Source organism: Erpetoichthys calabaricus, chromosome 3 (assembly GCF_900747795.2).
Source record: "Erpetoichthys calabaricus chromosome 3, fErpCal1.3, whole genome shotgun sequence".
Lineage (NCBI taxonomy): Eukaryota > Metazoa > Chordata > Cladistia > Polypteriformes > Polypteridae > Erpetoichthys > Erpetoichthys calabaricus.
The window spans coordinates 93,937,931-93,961,160 of NC_041396.2; the positions used below are offsets into that span (position 1 = coordinate 93,937,931).

Consider the following 23,230-nt stretch of genomic DNA (forward strand, 5'->3'; position numbering starts at 1 on the left):
CATTCATTAGGCAAGCTCTCCATCACCTTTGACATCACTCCTGATTAAGACCCCATAGGAGATGAACTTCTCCAGCTGGTGGTAACTGCAAGGTATTATGAGAAGTACATGGTTCCAGATTTGGAGATATCCCATAACTATAACTGTAACATTCCTGAGTTAGTATATGAAGGAAGGGTAATGTAATTTGTGTCGAGTGGCTGGGAGCGGTACCCAGCCGGGACGCTCAAAAGAACCGGAGGAGGGATTACGCCTCCTCCAGACTATGAGGGGGCAACTGCCCTGGTGGCTATGGGGACCACGGGAAAGGAGCAGGGAAGCTCAACCCTATAGGGGTCTGTGGTCACCACCAGAGGGCGCCCCGATGCCTGAGGAGCCCTGGCCCTCAGCACTTCCACCCCACCCGGAAGTGCTGGAGGAAAGAACACCAGGGACATACGGAGTGCTTCTGCCATACCAGGGAGTGCTGGCAGGGACTCATTGGGAGGCACCTGGAGCACATTTGGATGGGTTTAAAAGGGGCCGCTTCCCTCCATTCGATGGCTGGAGTCAGGAGGCAGAAAGACAGAGCTCGGGAAGAGAGGAGTGGAGGCGGATTTGGAAGAGAGAAAGGCATTGTGAGGGGCCTGGACTTTGGAGTTGAAAGTGGGTTGTGTGCTGTGTTTCATTGATAATGTATTGTATAATAAACGTGTGCTGGTTTTGGAACCAACGGTGTCTGCCTGTCTGTATCCGGGTCATATCCCACAAATTCATGGGATTGAAATATCATGCGAGTCCCCCCCAAAACAACAATAAAATTTAAAATGAACGTTTTCAACTGTGGATTGTTCTATTGCTACATGTTTGGCTTCAAGAACTTGGAGGCCCCACCACCCTTGGTTGTACTTTTAAAACACAGGAGCACAATACAAAATAAGTAATGCAAAGTCCTTAACAAATAATTAATTAATAATACAATAATCACAAATAAATTAAAAAAGTAATACATCTAAAAATAAATATATTACAATAATTAATACAAAATGAGGACAAAAACAAAAAAAAACACATGGGGCAGGACAGAGTTGTTATGAAGTCCTGACACCTATTTGGGAACTGGGAGAAAGCTTGGAAGAAGTTTGCATTAGTATTGAATGACCATAAAAGCAGCAGCCTGCTAAATAAGACCTGTACGTATGTACCTCCTCATCAATCATGTATTTTGTCATTAAAGTTAAGAGAAAAAAATGTGTTTTTCATTCCAAAGGACAAACTGTTCCAGAATTTCTGGTTTGTTTTACTCTTTAACTGCTTTTTATGTCCCAAAATAATGACTGACCTACATGGCTCAACTCAGCTTAGAAGATAAAAGTAAAACGTCCTTACTGACTTCAAATGCACAACTGTTGCTTGGATACCGGCTGACACAGTTCTTTGCGCATTACTTTAATCTCGAGTGTGCCAAGATAAAATATCAGATCAGTTCAGCAGAAAAAGAAACAGAAATTGAAAGTGAGTTTAAGGCTGTTTTGCCCATAATGGCAAATGCACTAGAGAAGACCAACAGGACATTGGAAGTAGTGGAAGAACAGTATGGTACTAGTCATATACTGTATGTCCTCCTGTTGGTCAAAAATTACAGCTGTTAATAATTAGATTAGATTAGATAAAACTTTATTATTCCCATGGGGGAATTCAAATTCCTACAGCAGCAGAAACATAAAAAACACAAATACAGAATCACAGGACAGATAATATAGCCAATCAATAAGATATCCATCAGTCCAGTTACTGAGCCACTTGTGCAGTTTAAAGGGTGAATATCAGGAGCAAGCTTGAACTTCTATATGCTGCATATATGCATTAATGCACAGTTAAATGACTATAACATTAAAACATCTGACAGATGAAGTGAATAATTAATTATTTCATTACAATGTTGTTTGTCAAAGCATTGGACATATTAGGCCGTAAATGAATAGTCTGTTCTTGAAGGTGATGTGTTTGTAAGCAGGAAAAATGGGCCTGAGTGACTTTACCAAGGACCAAATTGTGATGGCTAGACGACTGGGTCAGAGCATTTCCAAAATGGCAGGCCTTGTGGGGTGTTCTCAGTATGCAGTGGCTAGTACCTACCAAAAATAGTCCAAGGAAGGACAACCAGTGAACCAGCAACAGGGTCATGGGCATCCAAGGCTCATTGATGCACGTGGGGAGCAAAGGCTAGCCTGTCTGGTCTGAACCCACAGAAGGGCTACTATAGCACAAATTGCTAAAAAATTTAATGCTGGCCACAGGAGAAAGGTATCAGAACATACAGTGCATCTCACTAAATATACAGTATTCCTTAATTAAGGTTCTCATTTCCTTTCTGGTTATAAACCAGAGTTGGTACGGTTTCTCTCCCTTGTAAGAGATTTTTGTGGAATTCGAGACTTTCTTACATTTTTGAACTTTTAAAGTCAGTTCGCCATTTTTGGCATGTCTAGGCCAAAGCCTGTCAGTAGCAGCTGGGGGACTGGCTGGTTTGAGATGACCTTCTTCTGGGCTTGTTAGTGAAGGTGCTTGACTGCTTTGTGGAATATTTTATAGGCCTTACATCCCTTTTTCTGCCATGTTTGTGACTCTTTGTTACATTATCTGTCTCACATCTCTACTTTTCTTGAAGTACCTGACCTTTGTTTGTCTTTGCCAAAGCCAACCTCACTTTCTACCATCCATCTTTCCATCTCTTTTCTACATTAACATTGTCTTGATGGCCAAGCAAAAATGTATCTCAGTAGAATGGATACCTTACAGGCACAAATAGGGCACTAGTTGATGTCTGGCTGCATACAAATACTTCCAGGGCATGTTAGTGTTAAACATGAATCAGGATATTAGGGCGACTCTTGGCTATGGGAGAAAACATACCAAATATACTCGTGGATAAGTTCTCCCACGGATAAGTCGGGACTTGATGTTATTGTATAATTTCTGGTATTTTATAATATCGGTTGTATAAGTCGAATGCGGAAAACTCACGCAATTGGTCCAAGAGAATATGATATGCTAACGCCCACCTGAGAGAGTAATCATGGAGCACACTGCCTTTTTTTTCCATGTGGGTACGGCAATGCGCTGTATCAGCATGTGCTCTTAACCTCTTGCTCGCTCGCTCTCACTCTCTATCTCTCTATTGTGTCTACGTGACCACACGGTAATACCCAAACTATTTCGAAGCAACATTTGCACTGATTTGCATTTTTTGTATCTCACACACTCATACAACTTTATCGTAAGAGCATCCCTTATTTACGATGGAGCATTCGATCAGAAGAAAATATGAAGCTCGTTTTAAATTAAATGTCGTTGAAGTAGTGAAAGAAATTGGTAACTGCGTTGCTGCAACAAAATTTGATGCATCTGAGAAACTGATGCGAGATTTGAAGAGGCAAGAAGATGTGAAAAAAAAAATTTAAGTGTCGCATTTTTCAACAGGCGTATAAGTCGGGGTCTGAGTTTATGATCAATTTTTTGGGTTTCAAGACCCGACTTATAGGTGAGTATATATGGTAGTTAAACATGGCAGGTGGAATTCCATCCAAACACTTGTAGGAAGCAGTAACATTACCTGCTGTACCATCCACAAAGCATTCACTGGTTTTAAGGAAACACATAGGTTGACTTGGGGCTCTGTGTAGAAAATTACTGACAAGAGTATAGCCTAGTCACCACTGGGACCATCCAAGACACAGTATCATGAGTCTACTGTACATCAGACAAACAGGCTTTTTGAAGAAATATTTTTGTCATGTTTCTGTGTGTGTGCCCTCCTTACAAACATCTTCCATAATTTCCTCACAGTTTCTTTTCTACCAACAGGTTCTTCAAGCCTGAACATTTCAGGAAATGCTTAACCGTTAGAGGGCTGGGAGGCCCTGACCAGCGCTATCAGAAGCCTTTTTTTGCCATGGCAGAGACAGGAGGATTTGTTTGGCAGAGCCTAGCACCCCTGCCTAGTGGACGAGTTTACCATTCTCTCGTGGAGGCCCGGGGGCAGCTGTATGTGGTTGGGGGGTGTGACGAAAGTGGCAATCCAGTCAATTCCCTGGAAGTGTACACACCTGAGGCAGAACAATGGATCAGCCTGCCACCCTTGCCCACGGCTCGTGCTGGCGCAGCCACAGCTGTGCTAGGCAAGCTGCTACTAGTAGTTGGTGGAGTCGGGGAGGACCAGCGTCCTCTAAAGGCTGTTGAGGTATACAACACAGAAGAAGGAAAGTGGAGAAAAAGGAGTTCGCTGAGAGAAGCAGCAATGGGCATTTCCATGACAGTGAAAGGTAAGTAACCAGCAAAGCTCAGTAGATAGATAGTGTGATAGGCTGCTCGGACACAGACAGACGGACACCATTCTCAAGTCCACCACACGTTTATTATATATAATATTTACAATTAAACGTGCACAGACCCAGTGCCTCCAGCACCAATCTCCCCCAAAGTCCAGGCTCTCACTCTCTCTGCCTGCTCGTCAGGCCGCCTCCTCTCTCCTGCCTCCAAAACCTTGTCCACTCCTCACCCGACTCCAGTCCTTCTTTGCAGGGAGGCGGCCCCTTTTATAAGTGCCCGGATGGGCTCCAGGTGATCCCCAACACTCCCTAGACGCTCCCCTGTGTGGCGGAAGTGCTGGCTGTGTTCCCAGAAGCCCTCCGGGTGTTCCCAGTCTTCTTCCCCCCAGCACTTCCTGGTGTGGCGGAAGTGTTGGGGTTCCGGGTTCTTCAGGCATGGGGGCACCCCCTGGCGGAGACCACGGGCCCCTACAGGGTTGGGCTTCCAAGCCCTGCACCCGTGGCCCCTAAAGGAACCAGGGCGGTCGCCCTCTCGTGTTCTGGAGGAGGCATGAACCCTCCTCCTGTCTTCCTGGGCATCCCGGGTGCGGGTGGCACCCAGCCGTCTGCCACAATAGATAGATACTTTTTTAATCCCAAGGGGAAATTCACATACTCCAGCAGCAGCATACTGATAAAGAAAATATTAAATTAAAGAGTGATAACAATGCAGGTATACAGACAGTCAATAACTTTGAATAATGTTAACGTTTACCCCCCCGGGTGGAATTGAAGAGTCGCATAGTTTGGGGGAGGAACGATCTCCTCAGTCTGTCAGTGGAGCAAGACAGTGACAGCAGTCTGTCGCTGAAGCTGCTCCTCTGTCTGGAGATGATACTGTTCAGTGGATTCAGTGGATACTCCATGATTGACAGGAGCCTGCTCAGTGCCCGTCGCTCTGCCACAGATGTCAGACTGTCCAGCTCCATGCCTACAATAGAGCCTGCTTGAGTACTATACTATACTATTCTATACTATAGAAAAGAGTACTTGCTCTAATATCAGAAAGCCTCTGAATTCATGTGTCAGAAATTTTTGTTTCCATCCCAGTTTTACAAATGTTGAAATCTGATTCGCAGTGTTAACTAGGGTTAACTGGGTGTCTATAACAATTAGAACAAAAAAGATATGGTTGTACTAAGTTACAAATTTCCTTATCTTATCAAAAGCATCTGACTGTGGAAAATGACCAGTCCTGATATGATGAGAGGCACCTAGGTGTGCTACCCATAACAGAAATGCATTTTTATTAATATGGTTGTCTTTTTATATGTAACAAACATGGGGGAGATAATTAAAGGGTGAATAGAAAATAGCAAATAGATTACACAAAATAGAAGTGCTGACAGCCCCACTAGGCCTTATCAGTTTGTGCCCCAGACTGTAAGTTGGAGAACAAAATACAATGCCAAAACATGACAGTATTCTTATGCTTTCTCCCAATCCCTCTTTTATCCTATCACCCTTCTTTAGCCACTCTAACTTCCTGTGAGTAGGGCTTTGCCCCAACTTCTGAAATCAAGTTCACGAGGCCACTCCACCCTGGGGTTATCTCCAGGATCAGGAAAGCCCTATTGAACCATCTCAAAGCTCACACTGTTGAACCTAGATGTCCCCTTCAGGTTTTCGTGTCTTGGACCTGATGATGCTGGGATAGACTCTGCCATCCCACAACACTGAATTGGAATGTGCTGGTTTCAAAAATGAATGTTTTAAGTGCTAAGGTGGAAGATAAGAATGTTCCAAAAGTGGGCCGGTGGCATGTTTTTGCTTTTATATTATACGCTATAGACCTTTTTATTAAAAAAAAAAACACTTGACAGATTACTCTGTGCCTTTTTGCCATTTATGCTGCACAGAAGGGAGCTTCTTCTCAGAGCTTCCCCAGGGTGAGCTTCTAGAATGGCAGCAAAAATACAGCAGCATCAGTCTGTTCAAGTAAATGTCCTACTTTTATAGTGTATGCAATAAGGGCATAGACCGCCTGGAGTGAAATGCTGAGCGAATAAAAATATCCGTGCCTGAATAAGAAAGGAATAGTCCCACTGGAGAAGATCGTTAAGATGAGGCCTCTAGCTTTGAATGTAAGGCTTAATGGAAAATGTCAGACATGAGGAAGGACTTGAGGCGTCTGAATATGAATGGCTGACCTCATTACTGCTAACTTCAGAGACCACATCAAGTTGGCCGTGAGTTTAGGGAGTCCTCCCGTGGTGCACACCTCCTAACCTGCTTGCTTTCTGTATGCAGATGGCCGGGCTTTTGCAGTTGGTGGCATGGGTGGAGATCTGTACCCCCAGAGTCTCTTCCAGCAGTATGATCTACGGAAAGATGTGTGGGTCATGCTGCCTCCAATGCCCACTCCACGGTATGCTGCCACAAGTTTTGTAAATGGATCCAAAATCTATGTCATTGGTGAGTACCTTTTCTGTTTTATTTCAGTTCCTCATAGTCATAATTATAATTACTACTCTGATTCCCCTGTGTTAGGCAGAACAGGAACTGATGGGGGAGTCTATCATTGTTAGAAAAACCCAAAGACATTCATTTTTGATCAGTCTTCTTACATAGTTTCTTCTGCTTAGTCTAGCCTGCAGATCTTATTTGATTTGACCATACTCCTTTTAAGTAAAGCTAGACTTTGAATCATTATGAACAAGGAAATAAATTTTGTTCCACATATTAAGGATGGATGGATCGCAAGTCCACAGACCCCTGGGCCTGATGAGAATTGGGCTCCCATCCTCCAACCCCTGCTGCCAGCCAGAATAAACCTTCAGACATCCATCCATTATCCAACCCGCTACATCCTAACCACAGGGTCACGGGGGTCTGCTGGAGCTATTCAGACATTTCAAATAAAATTGCATTATTCATCCCAATGTCGATGTTTAATTGTCTTCATGGAATATGAAACCTAATCTGATATCTTTGTTATACTAGCTGAACAGATCGCATCTACTACATAATTTCCACAATGATAATTTGTGTTGAGATCAGTTTTTATGCTTAGACAGTAATATGGGAATGGACTTTTAACTCTTGTGTGGTAAGATGTTTTAAATTTTGTATTCTATACATTATTTCATATGTAAAAAATAGGCATATACAGTACCTCTGTAGTGTTTGAGAATGTGTTAGAACAATGTAGAATGTCATAAATAGTGCCATTTACTACGCTTTCTCTACTGACCACAGAACCATTCAAGACTAGAGAAACAGGAACTTGAGGCCTTAATTAGAAACTAAATTAGCACACACTGCAGAGCCTGGAAAGCCAAGACAGACATTTTGCTCCAGCACAGGACCACAAGTTGAAAACTGATTGGTAAAAGGTTGTGTCTGCCCTAATAAGGTCCAGAGGCTCATGGGAATGGAGATGTCCCATAAACTGCAACATGTCATTGGTCCAAACAATAGAGTAAGGAGAAGCAAAGCATATTCAAATATGGAAGCATTCCAGAAGTCACTTATCTGTGCCCTTCCATCAATATCCATCTAGAGACCATGCCAGATCAAAGACCTATCAGCTACGAAGTGCAATGCAAAAATGAAAGAGCCACCTGATATCTAAGGTACATCCATCAAGGTTGTACGGTTAACACCATTACATTTTCTATAACTCTGTGATGGCCAGTGTGATCCCATGCTAGGACAGTAACACCACTTCAGGAGAGGCCCATCAAACCCAATTGAACTTAGAAGGGAGGTTCAGTTATGGGATGCACTTTCATACTGCAAGAGGTAATAGCAGGGAAGAGAGAATGAAGACAAAACTGAATTTCATTATGAACAAAGCTCCACATCCTCTCTCTGACACACTAGTGTCAAGAAACACTACTGGGGTCCCCAATGGCAATACACCTTTATAATGCTTCAGTGTGACAGTAACTGCTCTTTGTATCTTTAGCCAAGACGGAAGTGTTTCTGTCTTTTAGTAATTCTGGTCTGAATTTGAGGGATGGTGGTGGTGTTTGTTATGATATTTATTTATTGACCTTCAGTAAAAAGTTAAATACTTCCTTTGGGACAAAAAAGATCTATCTATCTATCTATCTATCTATCTATCTATCTATCTATCTATCTATCTATCTATCTATCTATCTATCTATCTATCTATCTATCTATCTCTTTATTTTACTTCTGCTTTTGGCACATTAAGAATTTTAGCTTAGAAAATCTTATTTTATATTGAGTGAATAAAAGAAAAAACTTTTGAACCCACTTCCCTGTTGTTTCAGTCACTGCCCAAAGCTCTTGGCCAGAGGTGAGGGTAGGAACTTAGATCAACCAGTAAATTAAGAGCTTCGTCCTTCTGCTCCACTCTCTCCTCACCATGACTGACTGGTATGGCATCCGCAAGACTGTAGATGATGCTCCTCTCCACCTGTCACTCTCCCATTTTCTACTTCTCTCACTCATGAACAAGACCCTGAGATACTGAAGTCTCCTCCCCTTGAGGCAGCACTTCATCACCAATCTGGAGAGGGCACTCCACCCTTTTTCCAGCTGATAGTATCATTGAAGTCCAAACTGTTCATCAATTCATTCTTTATGGCCCTTGCATAAAGCAATTTCAAACTTCTAGTTGTTTTAGTTTTCATGAGGGGGGCCCCCCTAACCTGTTGGGCTAACAGGCCCATTCGTGGCTACACATGTGATGTTATTGTGGAAAATTACCTGATCCTTCTTCCGCAGGAGGCCGCCAGTGCAAGCGCTCAGTCAATGCTTTTGAGACTTTTGACACTGAGACTCGCTCGTGGACTGCTCTTCCCAGCATGCCCTGCAGACGGGCTTATGCCGGCCTGGTGAGGGATACTCAGGAGAATCTGTATTGCCTGGGAGGACTCCGTCAAGGAGGTGTACACCAGCGACCGAAATTTACCAAGAATGTGAACATCTTCAATATCCAGCAAGGTGAGTGGCCGCTGGAAACACTCTAGGATGAAGTGGAAAATATTTTAGTGAAATGATGAATATATCGATTTTTATTGCACACTTCACATTTTAGTGATCCAGTGGTTACTATTTCTATTTCTATCTTACAGTTCCAGGGAGCTGAATTAAGGGTTTTGTGCCAGGTCATTGATTATGAGATGTTTCTAAATTTGGATTCCTCTTATATCTCACAAAACTCTCATTTAGCTTGACTAGAAAGGCTAAGCAGGTCTTCTGTAGCAGTGTTTAGTTTGCTGCTTCACAGCTCCAGGCATTTGTTGGGGCTTTGAGTAAGGTACTTAACCTGCAATTGCTTTGTCCTGGGTATGACGTTAATGAGCATCCAGCCCAGCAAGCAGGTCCTCCAACTTATAGGGAAAATTTGAGGGTTTATAGAAGGATTGGCACTCCATCCATCCATCCATCCATTGTCTCCCGCTTGTCCGAGATCGGGTCGCGGGGGCAGCAGCTTGAGCAGAGATGCCCAGACTTCCCTCTCCCCAGCCACTTCTTCTAGCTCTTCCGGGAGAATCCCAAGGCGTTCCCAGGCCAGTCGAGAGACATAGTCCCTCCAGCGTGTCCTGGGTCTTCCCCGGGGCCTCCTCCCGGTTAGACGTGCCCGGAACACCTCATCAGGGAGGCGTCCAGGAGGCATCCTGATCAGATGCCCGAGCCACCTCATCTGACTCCTCTCAATGCGGAGGAGCAGCGGCTCTACTCCGAGCCCCTCCTGGATGACTGAGCTTCTCACCCTATCTTTAAGGGAAAGCCCAGACACCCTGCGGAGGAAACTCATTTCAGCCGCTTGTATTCGCGATCTCGTTCTTTCGGTCACTACCCATAGCTCATGACCATAGGTGAGGGTAGGAACATAGATCGACTGGTAAATTGAGAGCTTCGCCTTGCGGCTCAGCTCCTTTTTCACCACGACAGACCGATGCAGAGCCCGCATTACTGCGGATGCCGCACCGATCCGCCTGTTGATCTCACGCTCCATTCTTCCCTCACTCGTGAACAAGACCCCGAGATACTTGAACTCCTCCACTTGGGGCAGGATCTCGCTACCAACCCTGAGAGGGCACTCCACCCTTTTCCGGCTGAGGACCATGGTCTTGGATTTGGAGGTGCTGATTCTCATCCCAGCCGCTTCACACTCGGCTGCGAACCGATCCAGAGAGAGCTGAAGATCACGGCCTGATGAAGCAAACAGGACAACATCATCTGCAAAAAGCAGTGACTCAATCCTGAGCCCACCAAACCGGACCCCCTCAACGCCCTGGCTGCGCCTAGAAATTCTGTCCATAAAAGTTATGAACAGAATAGGTGACAAAGGGCAGCCCTGGCGGAGTCCAACTCTCACTGGAAACGGGTTCGACTTACTGCCGGCAATGCGGACCAAGCTCTGGCACCGATCGTACAGGGACTGAACAGTCCTTAGATTGGCACTCCATCCACCATAAAAAACCTCACACTGTTCCATTGTGGTGCTGAGGTGTCACATGCTGCACTTGGATCACAATCCAGATGGTTTGTTGTGTGGTGGGTGCGGCAACATGCTATAAGCGCATGCTCCTAACCTCTTTCCTTAAATGATATCTTATAGTAAACCACATAACATTACATAACAGTGTTTAGTATTGCTGCTTCCCAGCTCCAGACATCTGGGTTCACATCCCAACCTGGTCAATATCCATGTGGAGTCTGCACATTCTCTATTTGTCTATGTGTCCATATGAGACTTTCTCCACATAGTAGTCATCTCAGATCCCACAACCTTTGTGTTAGATTGACCCTTTGGTAAATTGACCCTTTGTGTGTTTTTACAAAGTACCCATGCATATAAATCCAGAATTTTCTGTAGTAGAAAACCTCATAAAATCTATGCATGTTGCTAGGTACTGGGTGGTTCAGTGGTTATTATTTCTGCCTCACAGCTCCAGGAGATGTGGTTCAGATCCCAGCATAGAAGTTTTCTGTTTGACACCTGTATGTTCTTCCTTCATCTTTTTGGATTTTTCTTTGGGTAGCCTGGATTCATAAACCCCAAAGATGTACAAGTTAGGTCAGATGGTCACCTTAGACTGCCCTGTATTGAGTGACGCTGGGTATAAACAAAGCCATCCTATACTGAATTAAGCAGGTTTCCAAACATTTGGCTGAATAAATAAATATTTGTGCAATGAAATAAAAAATGCTAAAAACACAAAGAAACTGAAACTAGAAGTGTGAAGATATGCAATGCTAAATATATTTTGCAAATAACTATAATGCTGTTGTGTCACCCTCAACAAGAGAAGTTAACGCTGCTGGTGCATAGACCACATATCTTTGGTTCAAATCTGATTTTGGGCCATTTGTACATACATGTCTGTCTGAATTTTTCTTTGGATTCTCTATTATTTTTTCCACCATATTTCAAAGACTTGTGGGTTAGGTAAATTGCTGATACTAAATTGACCCCATGTGCGAGTGAGTGGACCATGCAATGTCCTGGCATGCTGACCAGTGTTGCTTCCTGCCTTGTGCCCAGCACTGCCAGGACAGGCTTTACCTTACCCCAGTGCAGAATGTGATTAAGATGGATGGAGAATGTCATTTATATTAGACTCAATCATAAACGTCTCATTATTGTGACTTTACGGTGTCACTTGTATGGGACAACTAGAATCAGCTGCCATGATTCTTGGGCTTTTAGATGAGTTTCTTCTCATTCTTGCTTATTCTTTTCTCTTTCTTCCTCTTTTGTATTTAATCTCTTTGTAGGACTATGGTTGAAGGGGGAGCGTTCTGTGTCAATGAAAACCAAGAGAGCGGATTTTGCAGCAGGTTTCCTAAATGGAAGAATCATTGTGGCCGGGGGTCTTGGTAAGAGCTGTTAACAAGGTAACCATTAATAGAAATTCAGCATTATCCGTGTTGGAAAATGTAATTAACTCTACATCAGTTGTTCTGGCTGCAATGCTGGCACATGGTTAGCGCTACTGCATCACCACTTCAAAGTCCTCGGCTCAGTGGTTTGTGCAGAGCTCCCAATGGCTGCCAAAAGTTGACAGCTATGAATCTGCCTTGTGTAAATGAATGTAGGCATGTTGTGAATTGGTGCCTCATTCAAATTTGGCTCTTGCATAGTGGCTTTCATCAACTTCAGTCACACTACTAATGGGTGTGTGTATACTATGTATACATATATATATATATAGTACTACAGGTCAAAAGTTTTAGATCCCATCCATTTTCCCACTTCTGAAAGTTAAGCAGTTCAAGTGCAGTGAATAACCTAAAATGGTACAAAGGGAAGCAGCATACTGCCAGAAGTTAAAAAAAATATGTTCAGGTTACCAAAAACTGAAATTATCTGAGTTATATAAAAAGGCCCTTTCCAAAGAACAAGTAGTGGGTTAACATCTTATCGCATTTCTGTAGCAATGTAAGCTAATTAACCCTTGAAAGTTGATGCAAACAATTCCTACAGGTGTCCTAACTCTTGTAGTGTAAAAGAATGAGTCTCAACACACTGGAAAGGCTTGGGACAGCCACCTGTATATTGTCCCTGGCTGCAAAAGGTTTAAGGAAAACACAAGGATGTTCTCTGGTTGATTTCCCAAAATGAACTGAACTTATCTGTCAAGATGGAGGTTTTATATGTTGGAAACTGGAAGTGATGTCATTAAACCAGAACAGGAAGTGACATCCGTCTGGGCGCCGGCTTAGGAAGTGGCGTTAAACCAGGCAGGTTTTCCCATATTTGGTCTGCAGAGATAACAGAAAAAGGTATAGAGCACCCCGCCACCCCCTGGTCTGGCGGACCTTCACTTGGTCCACTCAGCTCGTTCCTAGTCGCACGTGTGTGACAGTGAATTAGTTACTCGTCATCTGTCTAATAGGATTGTTGGAATAAACTGCGTCGCTGCACCCTCTGAAGCAATATTTGTATAATATTGCATTATATATTGCTGTCATAATGGCAAGAAAAGGCATTTTAACAAGGGAAGACAGGCAGACCATTATAACTCTTAAAAATGTATGTTTTTCCATAGAAGAAATTGCAAAGAAAGGCCAAAGTATCAGTGAGTACAGATTCCTACACTATCCAAAGGAACTTGAAAACTCTGACAAGAACACATCTGGAAGACCCAAAGCCATGAATGAATCATAAAACAAGTTTCTATTACCACTCATGACAGCTCTCATAAAATATTTTTGTATGTAGGTGACATTCTGCTCTTTCTTGGAGATGCTTCCTCAGACCTCGCCATGTACTTAGCCTGTTAAATTCCTTTGAAAGTTTACTGGGCTACAAAATCAGCTGCTTCAAATCTGCCTTTCTCCTAACTGAACTCCTTTTGTAAATTTGTGAATTTTAATAAAAATAGATCAGTAGATGAAACATAGTTTCAATCTAGCAAGGTTTGTTAATTAGAAAAATCAAAACCAATCTGTTGTCATGCCACAGCACACTCAAAAATTAAAATCAAAAGAAAACAATGATTTACATCATAACTGTTATGAATCTGTGTACATATTTGTTATTACTGTTTTCAATTATTTACAAAGATAATAGTGCCATTTCTGTTGCAAATTAGTATTTTTTATGGGCGACACCATGGCCATGTTGAGTAGCTGTATTTACGCAGCAGATCGCTTCTCTGGAAACACCGTAATTAACATAATCAATACAATATGTAGTTTGTGGATACCTAAATACAAAATGACCTTTATGTAGACATTCTCTTTTCTATTCTAACTTTGTAATTCCTGACTTTTGCCTTGATTCTGTGCCCTACGATTTCTTGATTAGTGATTAAGCTTAGTTGTAAAATAGGATACTTTTCTAGCTTCAGTTCCCTATTGGTGTTATGTTTCCTTTCCTTGTCATCCCTTTAAACCTTGGTAGCCTTTCCTATCAGTCAGGAACTGCTCTCCGCCTTATAAATCCAAAGGGTCTTCCATAGTTCCTTAGTGGTTCATTTCAAATGTGCTAGGGCGTTTTGATGAGTTCTGTGTTTTTGCTGTTCCTTGTGCTTATGTGATTTATTGGATTAATTTGACTTCACCTTGGGATTCTGTTTTTGGACTTGGTTTGCCTTGTATTTTTAGGTCCCATTGTGCTCTTCAGTGCTTCACAGTATTACAGATCATTTTTTTTGTATCATTTGTATCATCATTTTTATGATGTTTCTGAGTTTGCCCATTTATCTAGCCAGGGTTAGGTGGTATATCTCCCTCTAGTGGGCATTACTGGAAGTGCTTTCTTAACTTTATGAGATTTATGTGCTTTGGAACTCCTGGTTCATAACATTTAGGAACAAAGTTAGGACATTTTCTTTGTATAATATTTCTGTGTTTAACATAAGAACCAAGAGAATTCTTAATTTGATCTCTAGTGAATCCGTGCTGATATTAAAAAGCAGCACATCTTCATCTTTTGTAGTGATAGATGTTGTGTTCAACTGCTTGCCTTGCTTTTTCATCCTTAATGTTCTGTTTTAGTTTAATTGTGATTAATTGGTTTCATTTCTTGTTTTGTATTGTTCAGTGTCTCTTCTTATGTAAGTAAGCTCTGTAGTGTGAAACCTGATTAGGTAATTGCCTCAGATGCTGAAATTAGGTCAAGATACAGCCCTGAGAGTTATAAAAATGTGTTTGCTACTCATTCAATGAAATGGTGCTAGTTAGCCTGCTCTTCACTCTATCTCTGCTATTCTTTTCATCCTTTTTGTAATTTTTGTCTTTCTCTAAAATGTATTTTTACATTTTCTCTGAATCTGTGTACCTTTTCCTTCTTGACCTTTTTACTTTGATTTATTGATTCTGTTCCATTTTGGTATTTAGTTATTTCTTTATTTGGAAGAATCATTTGCTTGCTTTTAATTTAATTTATATACACGTGTTTACATTTTTGAGTGGCCAGGGTTCTCAACACAGGATTAACATCCAGTAACATTCTTGCCTTAAAAATGGTCATATGTTTTGGCCTGGGTTACTTTAAGTCCTATTGTAAGGTGCAAGAACAGACAATGTATTTTTAAAATTTATAAAAAAAAATGCTTCAGTTTAGAATGCAATTTTATGTGGCAAACCGTTATACAGTCATATGAAAAAGTTTGAGAACCCCTCTTAAGTCTTTGGATTTTTGTTTATCATTGGCTGAGCTTTCAAAGTAGTCACTTCCTTTAAATATATGACCTTATGGAAAAGGTAGTATTTCAGCAGTGACATTAAGTTTATTGGATTAAGAGAAAATATGCAATATGCATCATAACCAAATTAGACAGGTGCATAAATATGGGCACCCCAACAAGGATATTACATCAATACTTAGTTGAGCCTCCTTTTGCAAATATAACAGCCTCTAGACACCTCCTATAGCCTTTGATGAGTGTCTGGATTCTGGATGGAGGCATTTTTGACAATTTTTCCATACAAAATCTCTCCAGTTCAGTTAAATTTGATGGCTGGCGATCATGGACAGCCTGCTTCAAATCATCCTATAGATTTTCGATGATATTCAAGTCAGGGGACTGTGACGGCCATTCCAGAATGCTGTACTTCTAGCTCTGAATGAATGCCTTTGTAGATTTCGAACTGTGTGTTTTGGGTCATTGTCTTGTTGGAATATCCAACCCCTGCGTAACTTCAACTTTGTGACTGATGCTTGAACATTATCCTGAAGAATTTGTTGATGTTGGGTTGAATTCATCCGACCCTCGACTTTAACAAGAGCCCCAGTTCCTGAACTTGCCACACAGCTCCACAGCATGATGGAACCTCCACCAAATTTGACAGTAGGTAGCAGGTGTTTTTCTTAGAATGTGGTGTTCTTCTTCAGCCATGCAAAGGGCTTTTTGTTATGACCAAATAACTCAATTTTTGTCTCATCAGTCCAAAGTACTTTGTTCCAAAATGAATCTGGCTTGTCTAAATGAGCATTTACATACAACAAGTGACTCTGTTTGTGGAGTGAGTGCCACAGGGCTTCTTTCTCATCACCCTACCATACAGATGTTCTTTGTGCAAATTGTGCTGAATTGTAGAATGATGTACAGATACACCATCAGCAGCAAGATCTTGCAGGTCTTTGGAGGTGATCTGTGGGTTGTCTGTAACCATTCTCACAATCCTGCACATATGCCGCTCCTGTATTTTTCTTGGCCTGCCAGACCTGGGTTTAACAGCAACTGTGCCTGTGGCCTTCCATTTCCTGATTCCATTCCTTACAGTTGAAACTGACAGTTTAAACCTCTGAGATAGCTTTTTGTAGCCTTCCCCTAAACCAGGGGTGGGCAGATTCAGTCCTGGAGGGCCGCAGTGGTTGCAGGTTTTTGTTCCAACCCAGTTGCTTAATTAAAAACCAATCCTTGTCAATTATTTAATTGCATGGCTTGCTAGTGCTTTAACTCTGCCATGTCAGGTCATTCTCATATCCTAGATTTATTTTCCTTTCTAAGGATATCATCCAAATGATTTGAAGTCTAAAACAGATGAGTAATTCTCAGTGCTTCACTTTTTTCCCTTCACTTTCCTTCCAAGTATTTAATTAAACCAAATAGTGCGTGATAAATACACACAGGTGTAAATGAAAACAAGCTAAATGGAGAAATGCTGGTCTCTTTTGTTATTTGCGTGGTATTGTTAATTAGGAGCAATTAAAAACCAAGAATACAGCTGTTTAAGACTAAAATAAGCAATAAGGGTTCAAAATCTTAATAAGCGAGACAACTAAAGTGAAGCTGAAGTGTTACTTGAGCAATAAGGGCTTCTTATTAAGCAATTGGGTTGGAGCAAAAACCTGCAGCCACTGCGGCCCTCCAGGACTGAATCTGCCCACCCCTGCCCTAAACCATAATACTGAACAATCTTTGTTTTCAGATCTTTTGAGAGTTGCTTTGAGGATCCCATGCTGTCACTCTTCAGAGGAGAGTCAAAGGGAAGCACAACTTGCAATTGACCACCTTAAATACCTTTTCTCATGATTGGACACACCTATCTATGAAGTTCAAGGCTTAATGAGCTAATCCAACCAATTTGGTGTTGCAAGTAATCAGTATTGAGCAGTTACATGCATTCAAATTAGCAAAATGTGAAGGGACCCAAATTTTGGCACAGCCACTTTTTCACATTTGAATGAATTTTATACAACTAAATACTGCTTCACTAAAAATCTTTGTTTGGAAAACACCCCAGTACTCAGATGTTCCTAGAAAATGTTCCTGTTATCTTTTTTATTGAAAGTAGAGTAAATTATTATGCAGGCAAGGAGGGGTTCCCAAACTTTTTCATAAGTTTGGGAACTTATCCACAATCAGAACCACAATCATGGTCTTGTACCATGATTGTGAAGAAATAACTTTGACTTGAAAAATATCAAACTTTTCTTTTAACTGATCGTGTTTTACTTTGTAGTAAGCTTGTTCTACTTATAGAAGCAGAGGACAGTTTGCTCTGTTTACTGTAAATGTGGAAGTGTGTGTATGTTTGAATAAAGTAAGCATAATTTGTTATATTTCCTTATATATATATATATATATATATATATATATATAAATATGGAGTATACTTGAATCCATAAAGTTTAAGAATTTGTAGAGTATAGAAGAATAAAATTACAGTAACACTGCTATCAACCAGCTTCAGTCTTGGTATGAGTCACTGACAATATGAGCTGCCATTCAACATTAGGACACTTAGAAAAATTTCAGCCCTGCCAAAGTCACATAAGAATTCCAACCTGTATGACAACAGCAAATGAGCATTTTAAGGATCGTGACTGGCCTAAAAGGGTGGAATAAAGTATGAGAATCCAATGGTACTCAGCGCCATCACCACAGTACTTTCAAACAGGCGCCATTTCGGAAGTTACTCTCTCCGATAACAGCCACAGAGTAGGGTCTGCTGCTGGAGGTCTGCAACCAGCTCCTTCTTGAAGTTCCATGTATATTGTTTAGTGCTAGGGTTATTTTCAGTGTATTTAGTATTATTAAATTATATTTGTTCATATATATATTTAAAGACTGATCTGTAAGTGAATTATATATTTCATATTTATAGACTATTTTATATTGCTGGTAATTCTGTATGTAGAATGCCATCTGGCGGAGTTTCAACAAAGAATCAAAATTGTATTACTAACGTTAATTTTTAACAGACAGTAATAAACTAGGATTTAACTACAGCATTTCCAACATCTAATTTTATTTCTTTTTATTTGTTGTAGACCACATCTTCTTGTTAAGTGAATTTGGATAGAAATTAATAAATGTTTAGAACATCTTAATTCACCGCTTACCAGATTCCTGTAGCATTTGTAAGTTTATTTGAACCTTTTCTTCACAATGGTATATATTAAGGCTGCAGTGTATTAATGGTATCATTGTAGTAGCATAAAGTAGAAGGTTAAACTATTTTTTGCTTTTATTTATTTAATCTCTGTTTTTTTCTATAATGTCTAGCTGCATAGTGCTGTGTTGTTCCTTGTGCACCTTGCTTATGTTTAACTCGACACAGCCGCTCTGCAATGTGAACCTGAGGCACTGAATTGTGCAGGATCAAGCTCTGTTTGTTCTCGTCTCTATTGTCTATGTACTCTCTGGCATTTTTGTTATAAATCAAAAATACTGTGGGCTTTATTTGTATGATCATCCCCTTACTAATCTTGTCCTGGCGCTGACCCTGCTTTTCATCATCGGATCAATTTGTTTGATTTTACTGCTCTGTGTCTTCAAAAATGAATGGCACATTGTCGCCTTAGAAATGTGGATCTATTCATAAACCCATGCAAAACTGTAGTTCCCAACTGCTAAAAGTTGCTTGCATGTGTGTTTTGCAGCATTTAGAGGAAGCTTCTGTTGCTCCTGACAACATAAATTACATTTTTTTTTATTTTCCTTGATGCAAAACTACAGGGATGTTAAGTTCTTTTTTTAATACAGTTTTCAAGGAGGTGCCACGATGACACTGTTACCCAGAGTGTGAAGATCTTGCTGAGTGATTTTAACAATCACAAGCTCTTCAAAGACGTGTCATAGCTGATTGGAAGTGTGCAGATTGTGCTGATAGGGTGTTTCATTCATTATAATTATTTAAAAAACACAAATTAACTCGCTAAACTTAAAAGTATGTGCCATGCCAGTACTAGGTTATTTTGCACCCTAGGCCAAGTTTATTAGTGAGTTCGGCAGTTTGCCCCCCCCTTATGATCAGCGCCCTAGGCGGAAGCCTAATTCGCCTTAATGGTGGCACCGGTCCTAAGTATACAGTATGTTAACTTATTATGAACAGAACCATTATATTTGCAACCAAATAACGTAAATCGCATGGCAACATTTCTTCTTCCGCTCCTATCATACAGCAGCACAGCATTTCTTTCATGATCTGTGATCCAGTTTTGCTGCGGACCTTGCATTAGAATATGATCAGCCTAGAAAATGGGATTTACAGCATACAGAAGATCACAGACAAAGAACGATGTTGACGTTTTTGCACAGACTTTCAAAGATTTATGTGATATCCTGAAAGTGTCAGTGCCGACTTTATCCCATGATGTCATGATTATCCCATGATGTCATGATGATCCCATGATGTCATGATTATCCCATGATGTCATGATGATCCCATGATGTCATGATTATGCCATGATGTCATGATGTCATGATGTCAGATGCCACACCCTGTTGGTACTGATGCACAGATTTATGTAAAATATGGAAGCCATTTCCATTTCAGTCCCAGAGAGCCTGCCATGCTATATTCATATTGTCATTGCCCTCTTGATGATGGAGGGTACTGCAATTTTTCTCAAGCCTATACTTTAATCATGCATCAATAAATTTTTCCTAATTTTTAAGCAGTGCACAAAATTCTTCTTGCAAATAAGGGGGTCCCATTAGTGCTGCATTATTGGCCAAACACTGAAATCTTCATTCAGTATTGTGGAATATCCAATACACAGCATACAAACAAAAGCCATGTCACTTCGTACTTTTGACTAACATCATGCATGGCAGATGCTTTTCATGACACATATGCACGTCTGTGCAGCAGAGCAGAACAAGCCAGCTCATTTACTGTAGTGGTGATGATGCTTGTTTTAACAGCTGCAGAGCATTCAGTTTTATTCATTTTATTATTTGGCATTTTTAAGCAAACTTTTATTTTATTCCAAATTTTTAAGCCAGGAGCTGTTTTCTCTTCTTCATTTTGGAGAAGTGTTAAGCTAAACGAAACATCATTACAAACATGATGCAGCTCTACTGAGCTAAAAGCAGAGAAGCAGATCATCTCCAGTGTAAAATAAAAAGAATCCTCCGTGTATATTTAGTCTGTTCGCTCACAAACTCAGCAATGGGTACTGCTCTGCCAGCAAGATATTACTAGCATAGGGTAAGGTGAAAGGGACAGAAAATGACACAAAGTTTGAAACCATAAAATTGAAACAATCAGTTGTCAAGCCCAAAACAAAAAACCCTAACTTAAAGTTGCATAGACAAAGCTTAAAGTTGTTTTACCAGGAAATAATAATCAAAGACGTTTTTGCACCAACTTTCAAAGATCTATCCGATATCTTGGAAGAGCCAATGTAGATTTTATCCCATCACAGATAACGTCACCTGCCACATCCTTCTGGTACTTTTCCCTAGCAGTGTCGGCAGCTCCCATGAACAACAAAATGCCATTGGAAAAAAAAATCAAGTATTTTTGCTATGTTGATTAAAATGATAGGAGAGCATTAAGTGAACTCTCTATTCTACTACATCAGTGTTTTCCAACATTTTTTATGCTCCTCATGCCTAAAAAATGTTTGACTTAGGTTCTCACCCCCTAGAAAAGCAAGATGAAGAAATCCAATTTCTAAGTTTTGAACCACATACAATACTATGGGTTAGCAAATTGAACTCAAACAATAAGCTTTTATCTCACTGCATACAATTTAAATACAAATTTAGGAATTTACCTTAATAAAGATAAATCAGTAATCTTGTAAATGTGTCCCCTGTGAAGCTTAGACACTCATTTCACTATCCAGGGGTTGGGGTTTCCTGAGAAGCATCAAGCCCTGCAAGGAAATGACACATAATCAACAATCAAAGGGTTTGGGGGAATCGGAGACCCTCATGCGAATGCACCACTAAACAATGAAACACAGTCGACAAGCTTTGTCCCCTGATAACATCTGCACTGCAGTTCAGAACTAGAAGTGGTGCAAGATTAAAGTTACTGTGCTACTTCCAAGACCAACAGCAGGCAAGGTGGGCTGACTTGGCCAGCAGGTGTTGCATTCAGTTCAGTCCCCCTTCACCCCACCCACCTCTCCGCCAAAATGTCAAACAAACCTCAAAAGCAGTGACGTTTCATGATCAGGGCTTGCACAGAAATCAATACTAGCCCTCGCTCTTCTCTACAGATCACTGGAAGGTGCATGTCTTAATAAAATATGTTAATAATAAGTTATTTGCCTTTACAAACGCTCCACCTGCAACAAGGAACCTGGTGAGAACACACATTTCTGCAGCTTATTTACAGATGACAATGGCACGCGTAATGCTCGATTCTTTTCACAGGAGCATTAACTAATAAATTACCTACAAATGTACACAACATAGCAAGACACCGATTGCACCATGATAAAGTCAAACAACGCACCTCACTTAATTTTGGCAAATCATGATGCAGCTTTCCTCTTTGTCTCACCCCTTGACATGCAATCTCACACCCTCTGGGAGTGTAGGCACCCCAGGTTTCACACCCCTGCAGTAGAGCCACTCTGACTAGGCTAAACATATATAGAAATAGATAAGAAAGACATGTAAAAAGTACTATACACTGTGGAAAGTTAGAAACTTAAAAGCACACAACTAATCATACCATTGTTTACATGAGGCTGAAGGCAATCCTTTGTTCTAAATAGTGATATATATGAATTTACACTTGTATAAAACTGGATATATACTTGTAAAGAAGGAGAAGTGTCTGTTTGTGTGTCTGTCTGGTTGCTACATCTCTGTCACTGCAAAAGATGGTGCATAACAAGTATTTTAAGTAATAAAATGTATTGCATTTGCCATTTCAACTGATGACACATCACAAACATTAGCACTGCTTTCATGAACCCCATACCAAATGGCATATAGTAGAGACAGATGCATTGCATGATGCACTGCAAACGTTTACATTGACATCTACGTTAATGATATTTAAGCCCATCTCAGACGAGTAACATAACCAGTATTTAGATAAAACTACATTAAAAATAATTTCCTTCACAGGGACCCTCTACTTTTTTGATTTTGAGGCAGCTCACGGGCACAGAATGTTTAATAAGGGGTCCCAGACCTACAACCCCACTATTATTTTGCACCTTGTTTTTAGGTCCAGCATTGAATCATTGTATATTCCATACAAGTAGAAACATTTCTCTTGTCTGGATACCTTGACTGACTTTCTGATCTTTAGTCAAATACATTTAGAAAAATCATCTGTCATCATGCACATCACTTATCTCCTCCAACTCTATAAAAGAAGTGTCCATATGTTCCAGTAGGGCTTGAGTCTATCAATTGTGGAACGAGCCTCGGACACAGACAGGCAGACATGGTATTATGCACCATCACACGTCTATTTACAGTTCCTACTATTTACAAGTCAATAAGTGCAACACAAACCCCAAGATACTCCCCTAAAGTCCAGGCCTCTCACACTCTGCCTTGTGTTTTCAGGCCGCCTCCACTCTCTTCTCCAGACCTCGACCTTCTCCTCACCCGACTCCAGCCCTGAATGAAGGGAGGCAGCCCCTTTTATAAGCACCCGGATGTGCTCCAGGTGTCTTCCGGCAATCTTTCACCGACACGCCCCAGTGTGGCAGAAATGCCGGCTGCATCCCCGGAAGCACTCTGGGTGTCCCTGCTCTTCTTCCCCCCAGCACTTCCAGGTGTGGTGGAATTGCTGAG

The 23,230-nt window shown here is 41.0% G+C and overlaps 1 protein-coding gene across 2 annotated transcripts in view; it reads left to right on the forward strand.

Annotated features, from left to right (window-relative positions):
* Window positions 1-23,230, forward strand: part of klhdc8a (kelch domain containing 8A) — a 59,996-nt gene that overhangs the window by 30,706 nt on the left and 6,060 nt on the right. Inside the window, exons 2-5 of one of the 2 annotated variants that reach the window (XM_051924621.1) lie at window positions 3,847-4,304; window positions 6,600-6,764; window positions 9,048-9,266; window positions 12,051-12,170. In XM_051924621.1, the coding sequence (XP_051780581.1) occupies window positions 3,935-4,304; window positions 6,600-6,764; window positions 9,048-9,266; window positions 12,051-12,166 (870 nt within the window). In that variant the 5' untranslated portion in view covers window positions 3,847-3,934 and the 3' untranslated portion in view covers window positions 12,167-12,170. The remainder of the gene's footprint in view (window positions 1-3,846; window positions 4,305-6,599; window positions 6,765-9,047; window positions 9,267-12,050; window positions 12,171-23,230) is intronic. The other variant, XM_028797152.2, reaches the window with a different exon arrangement.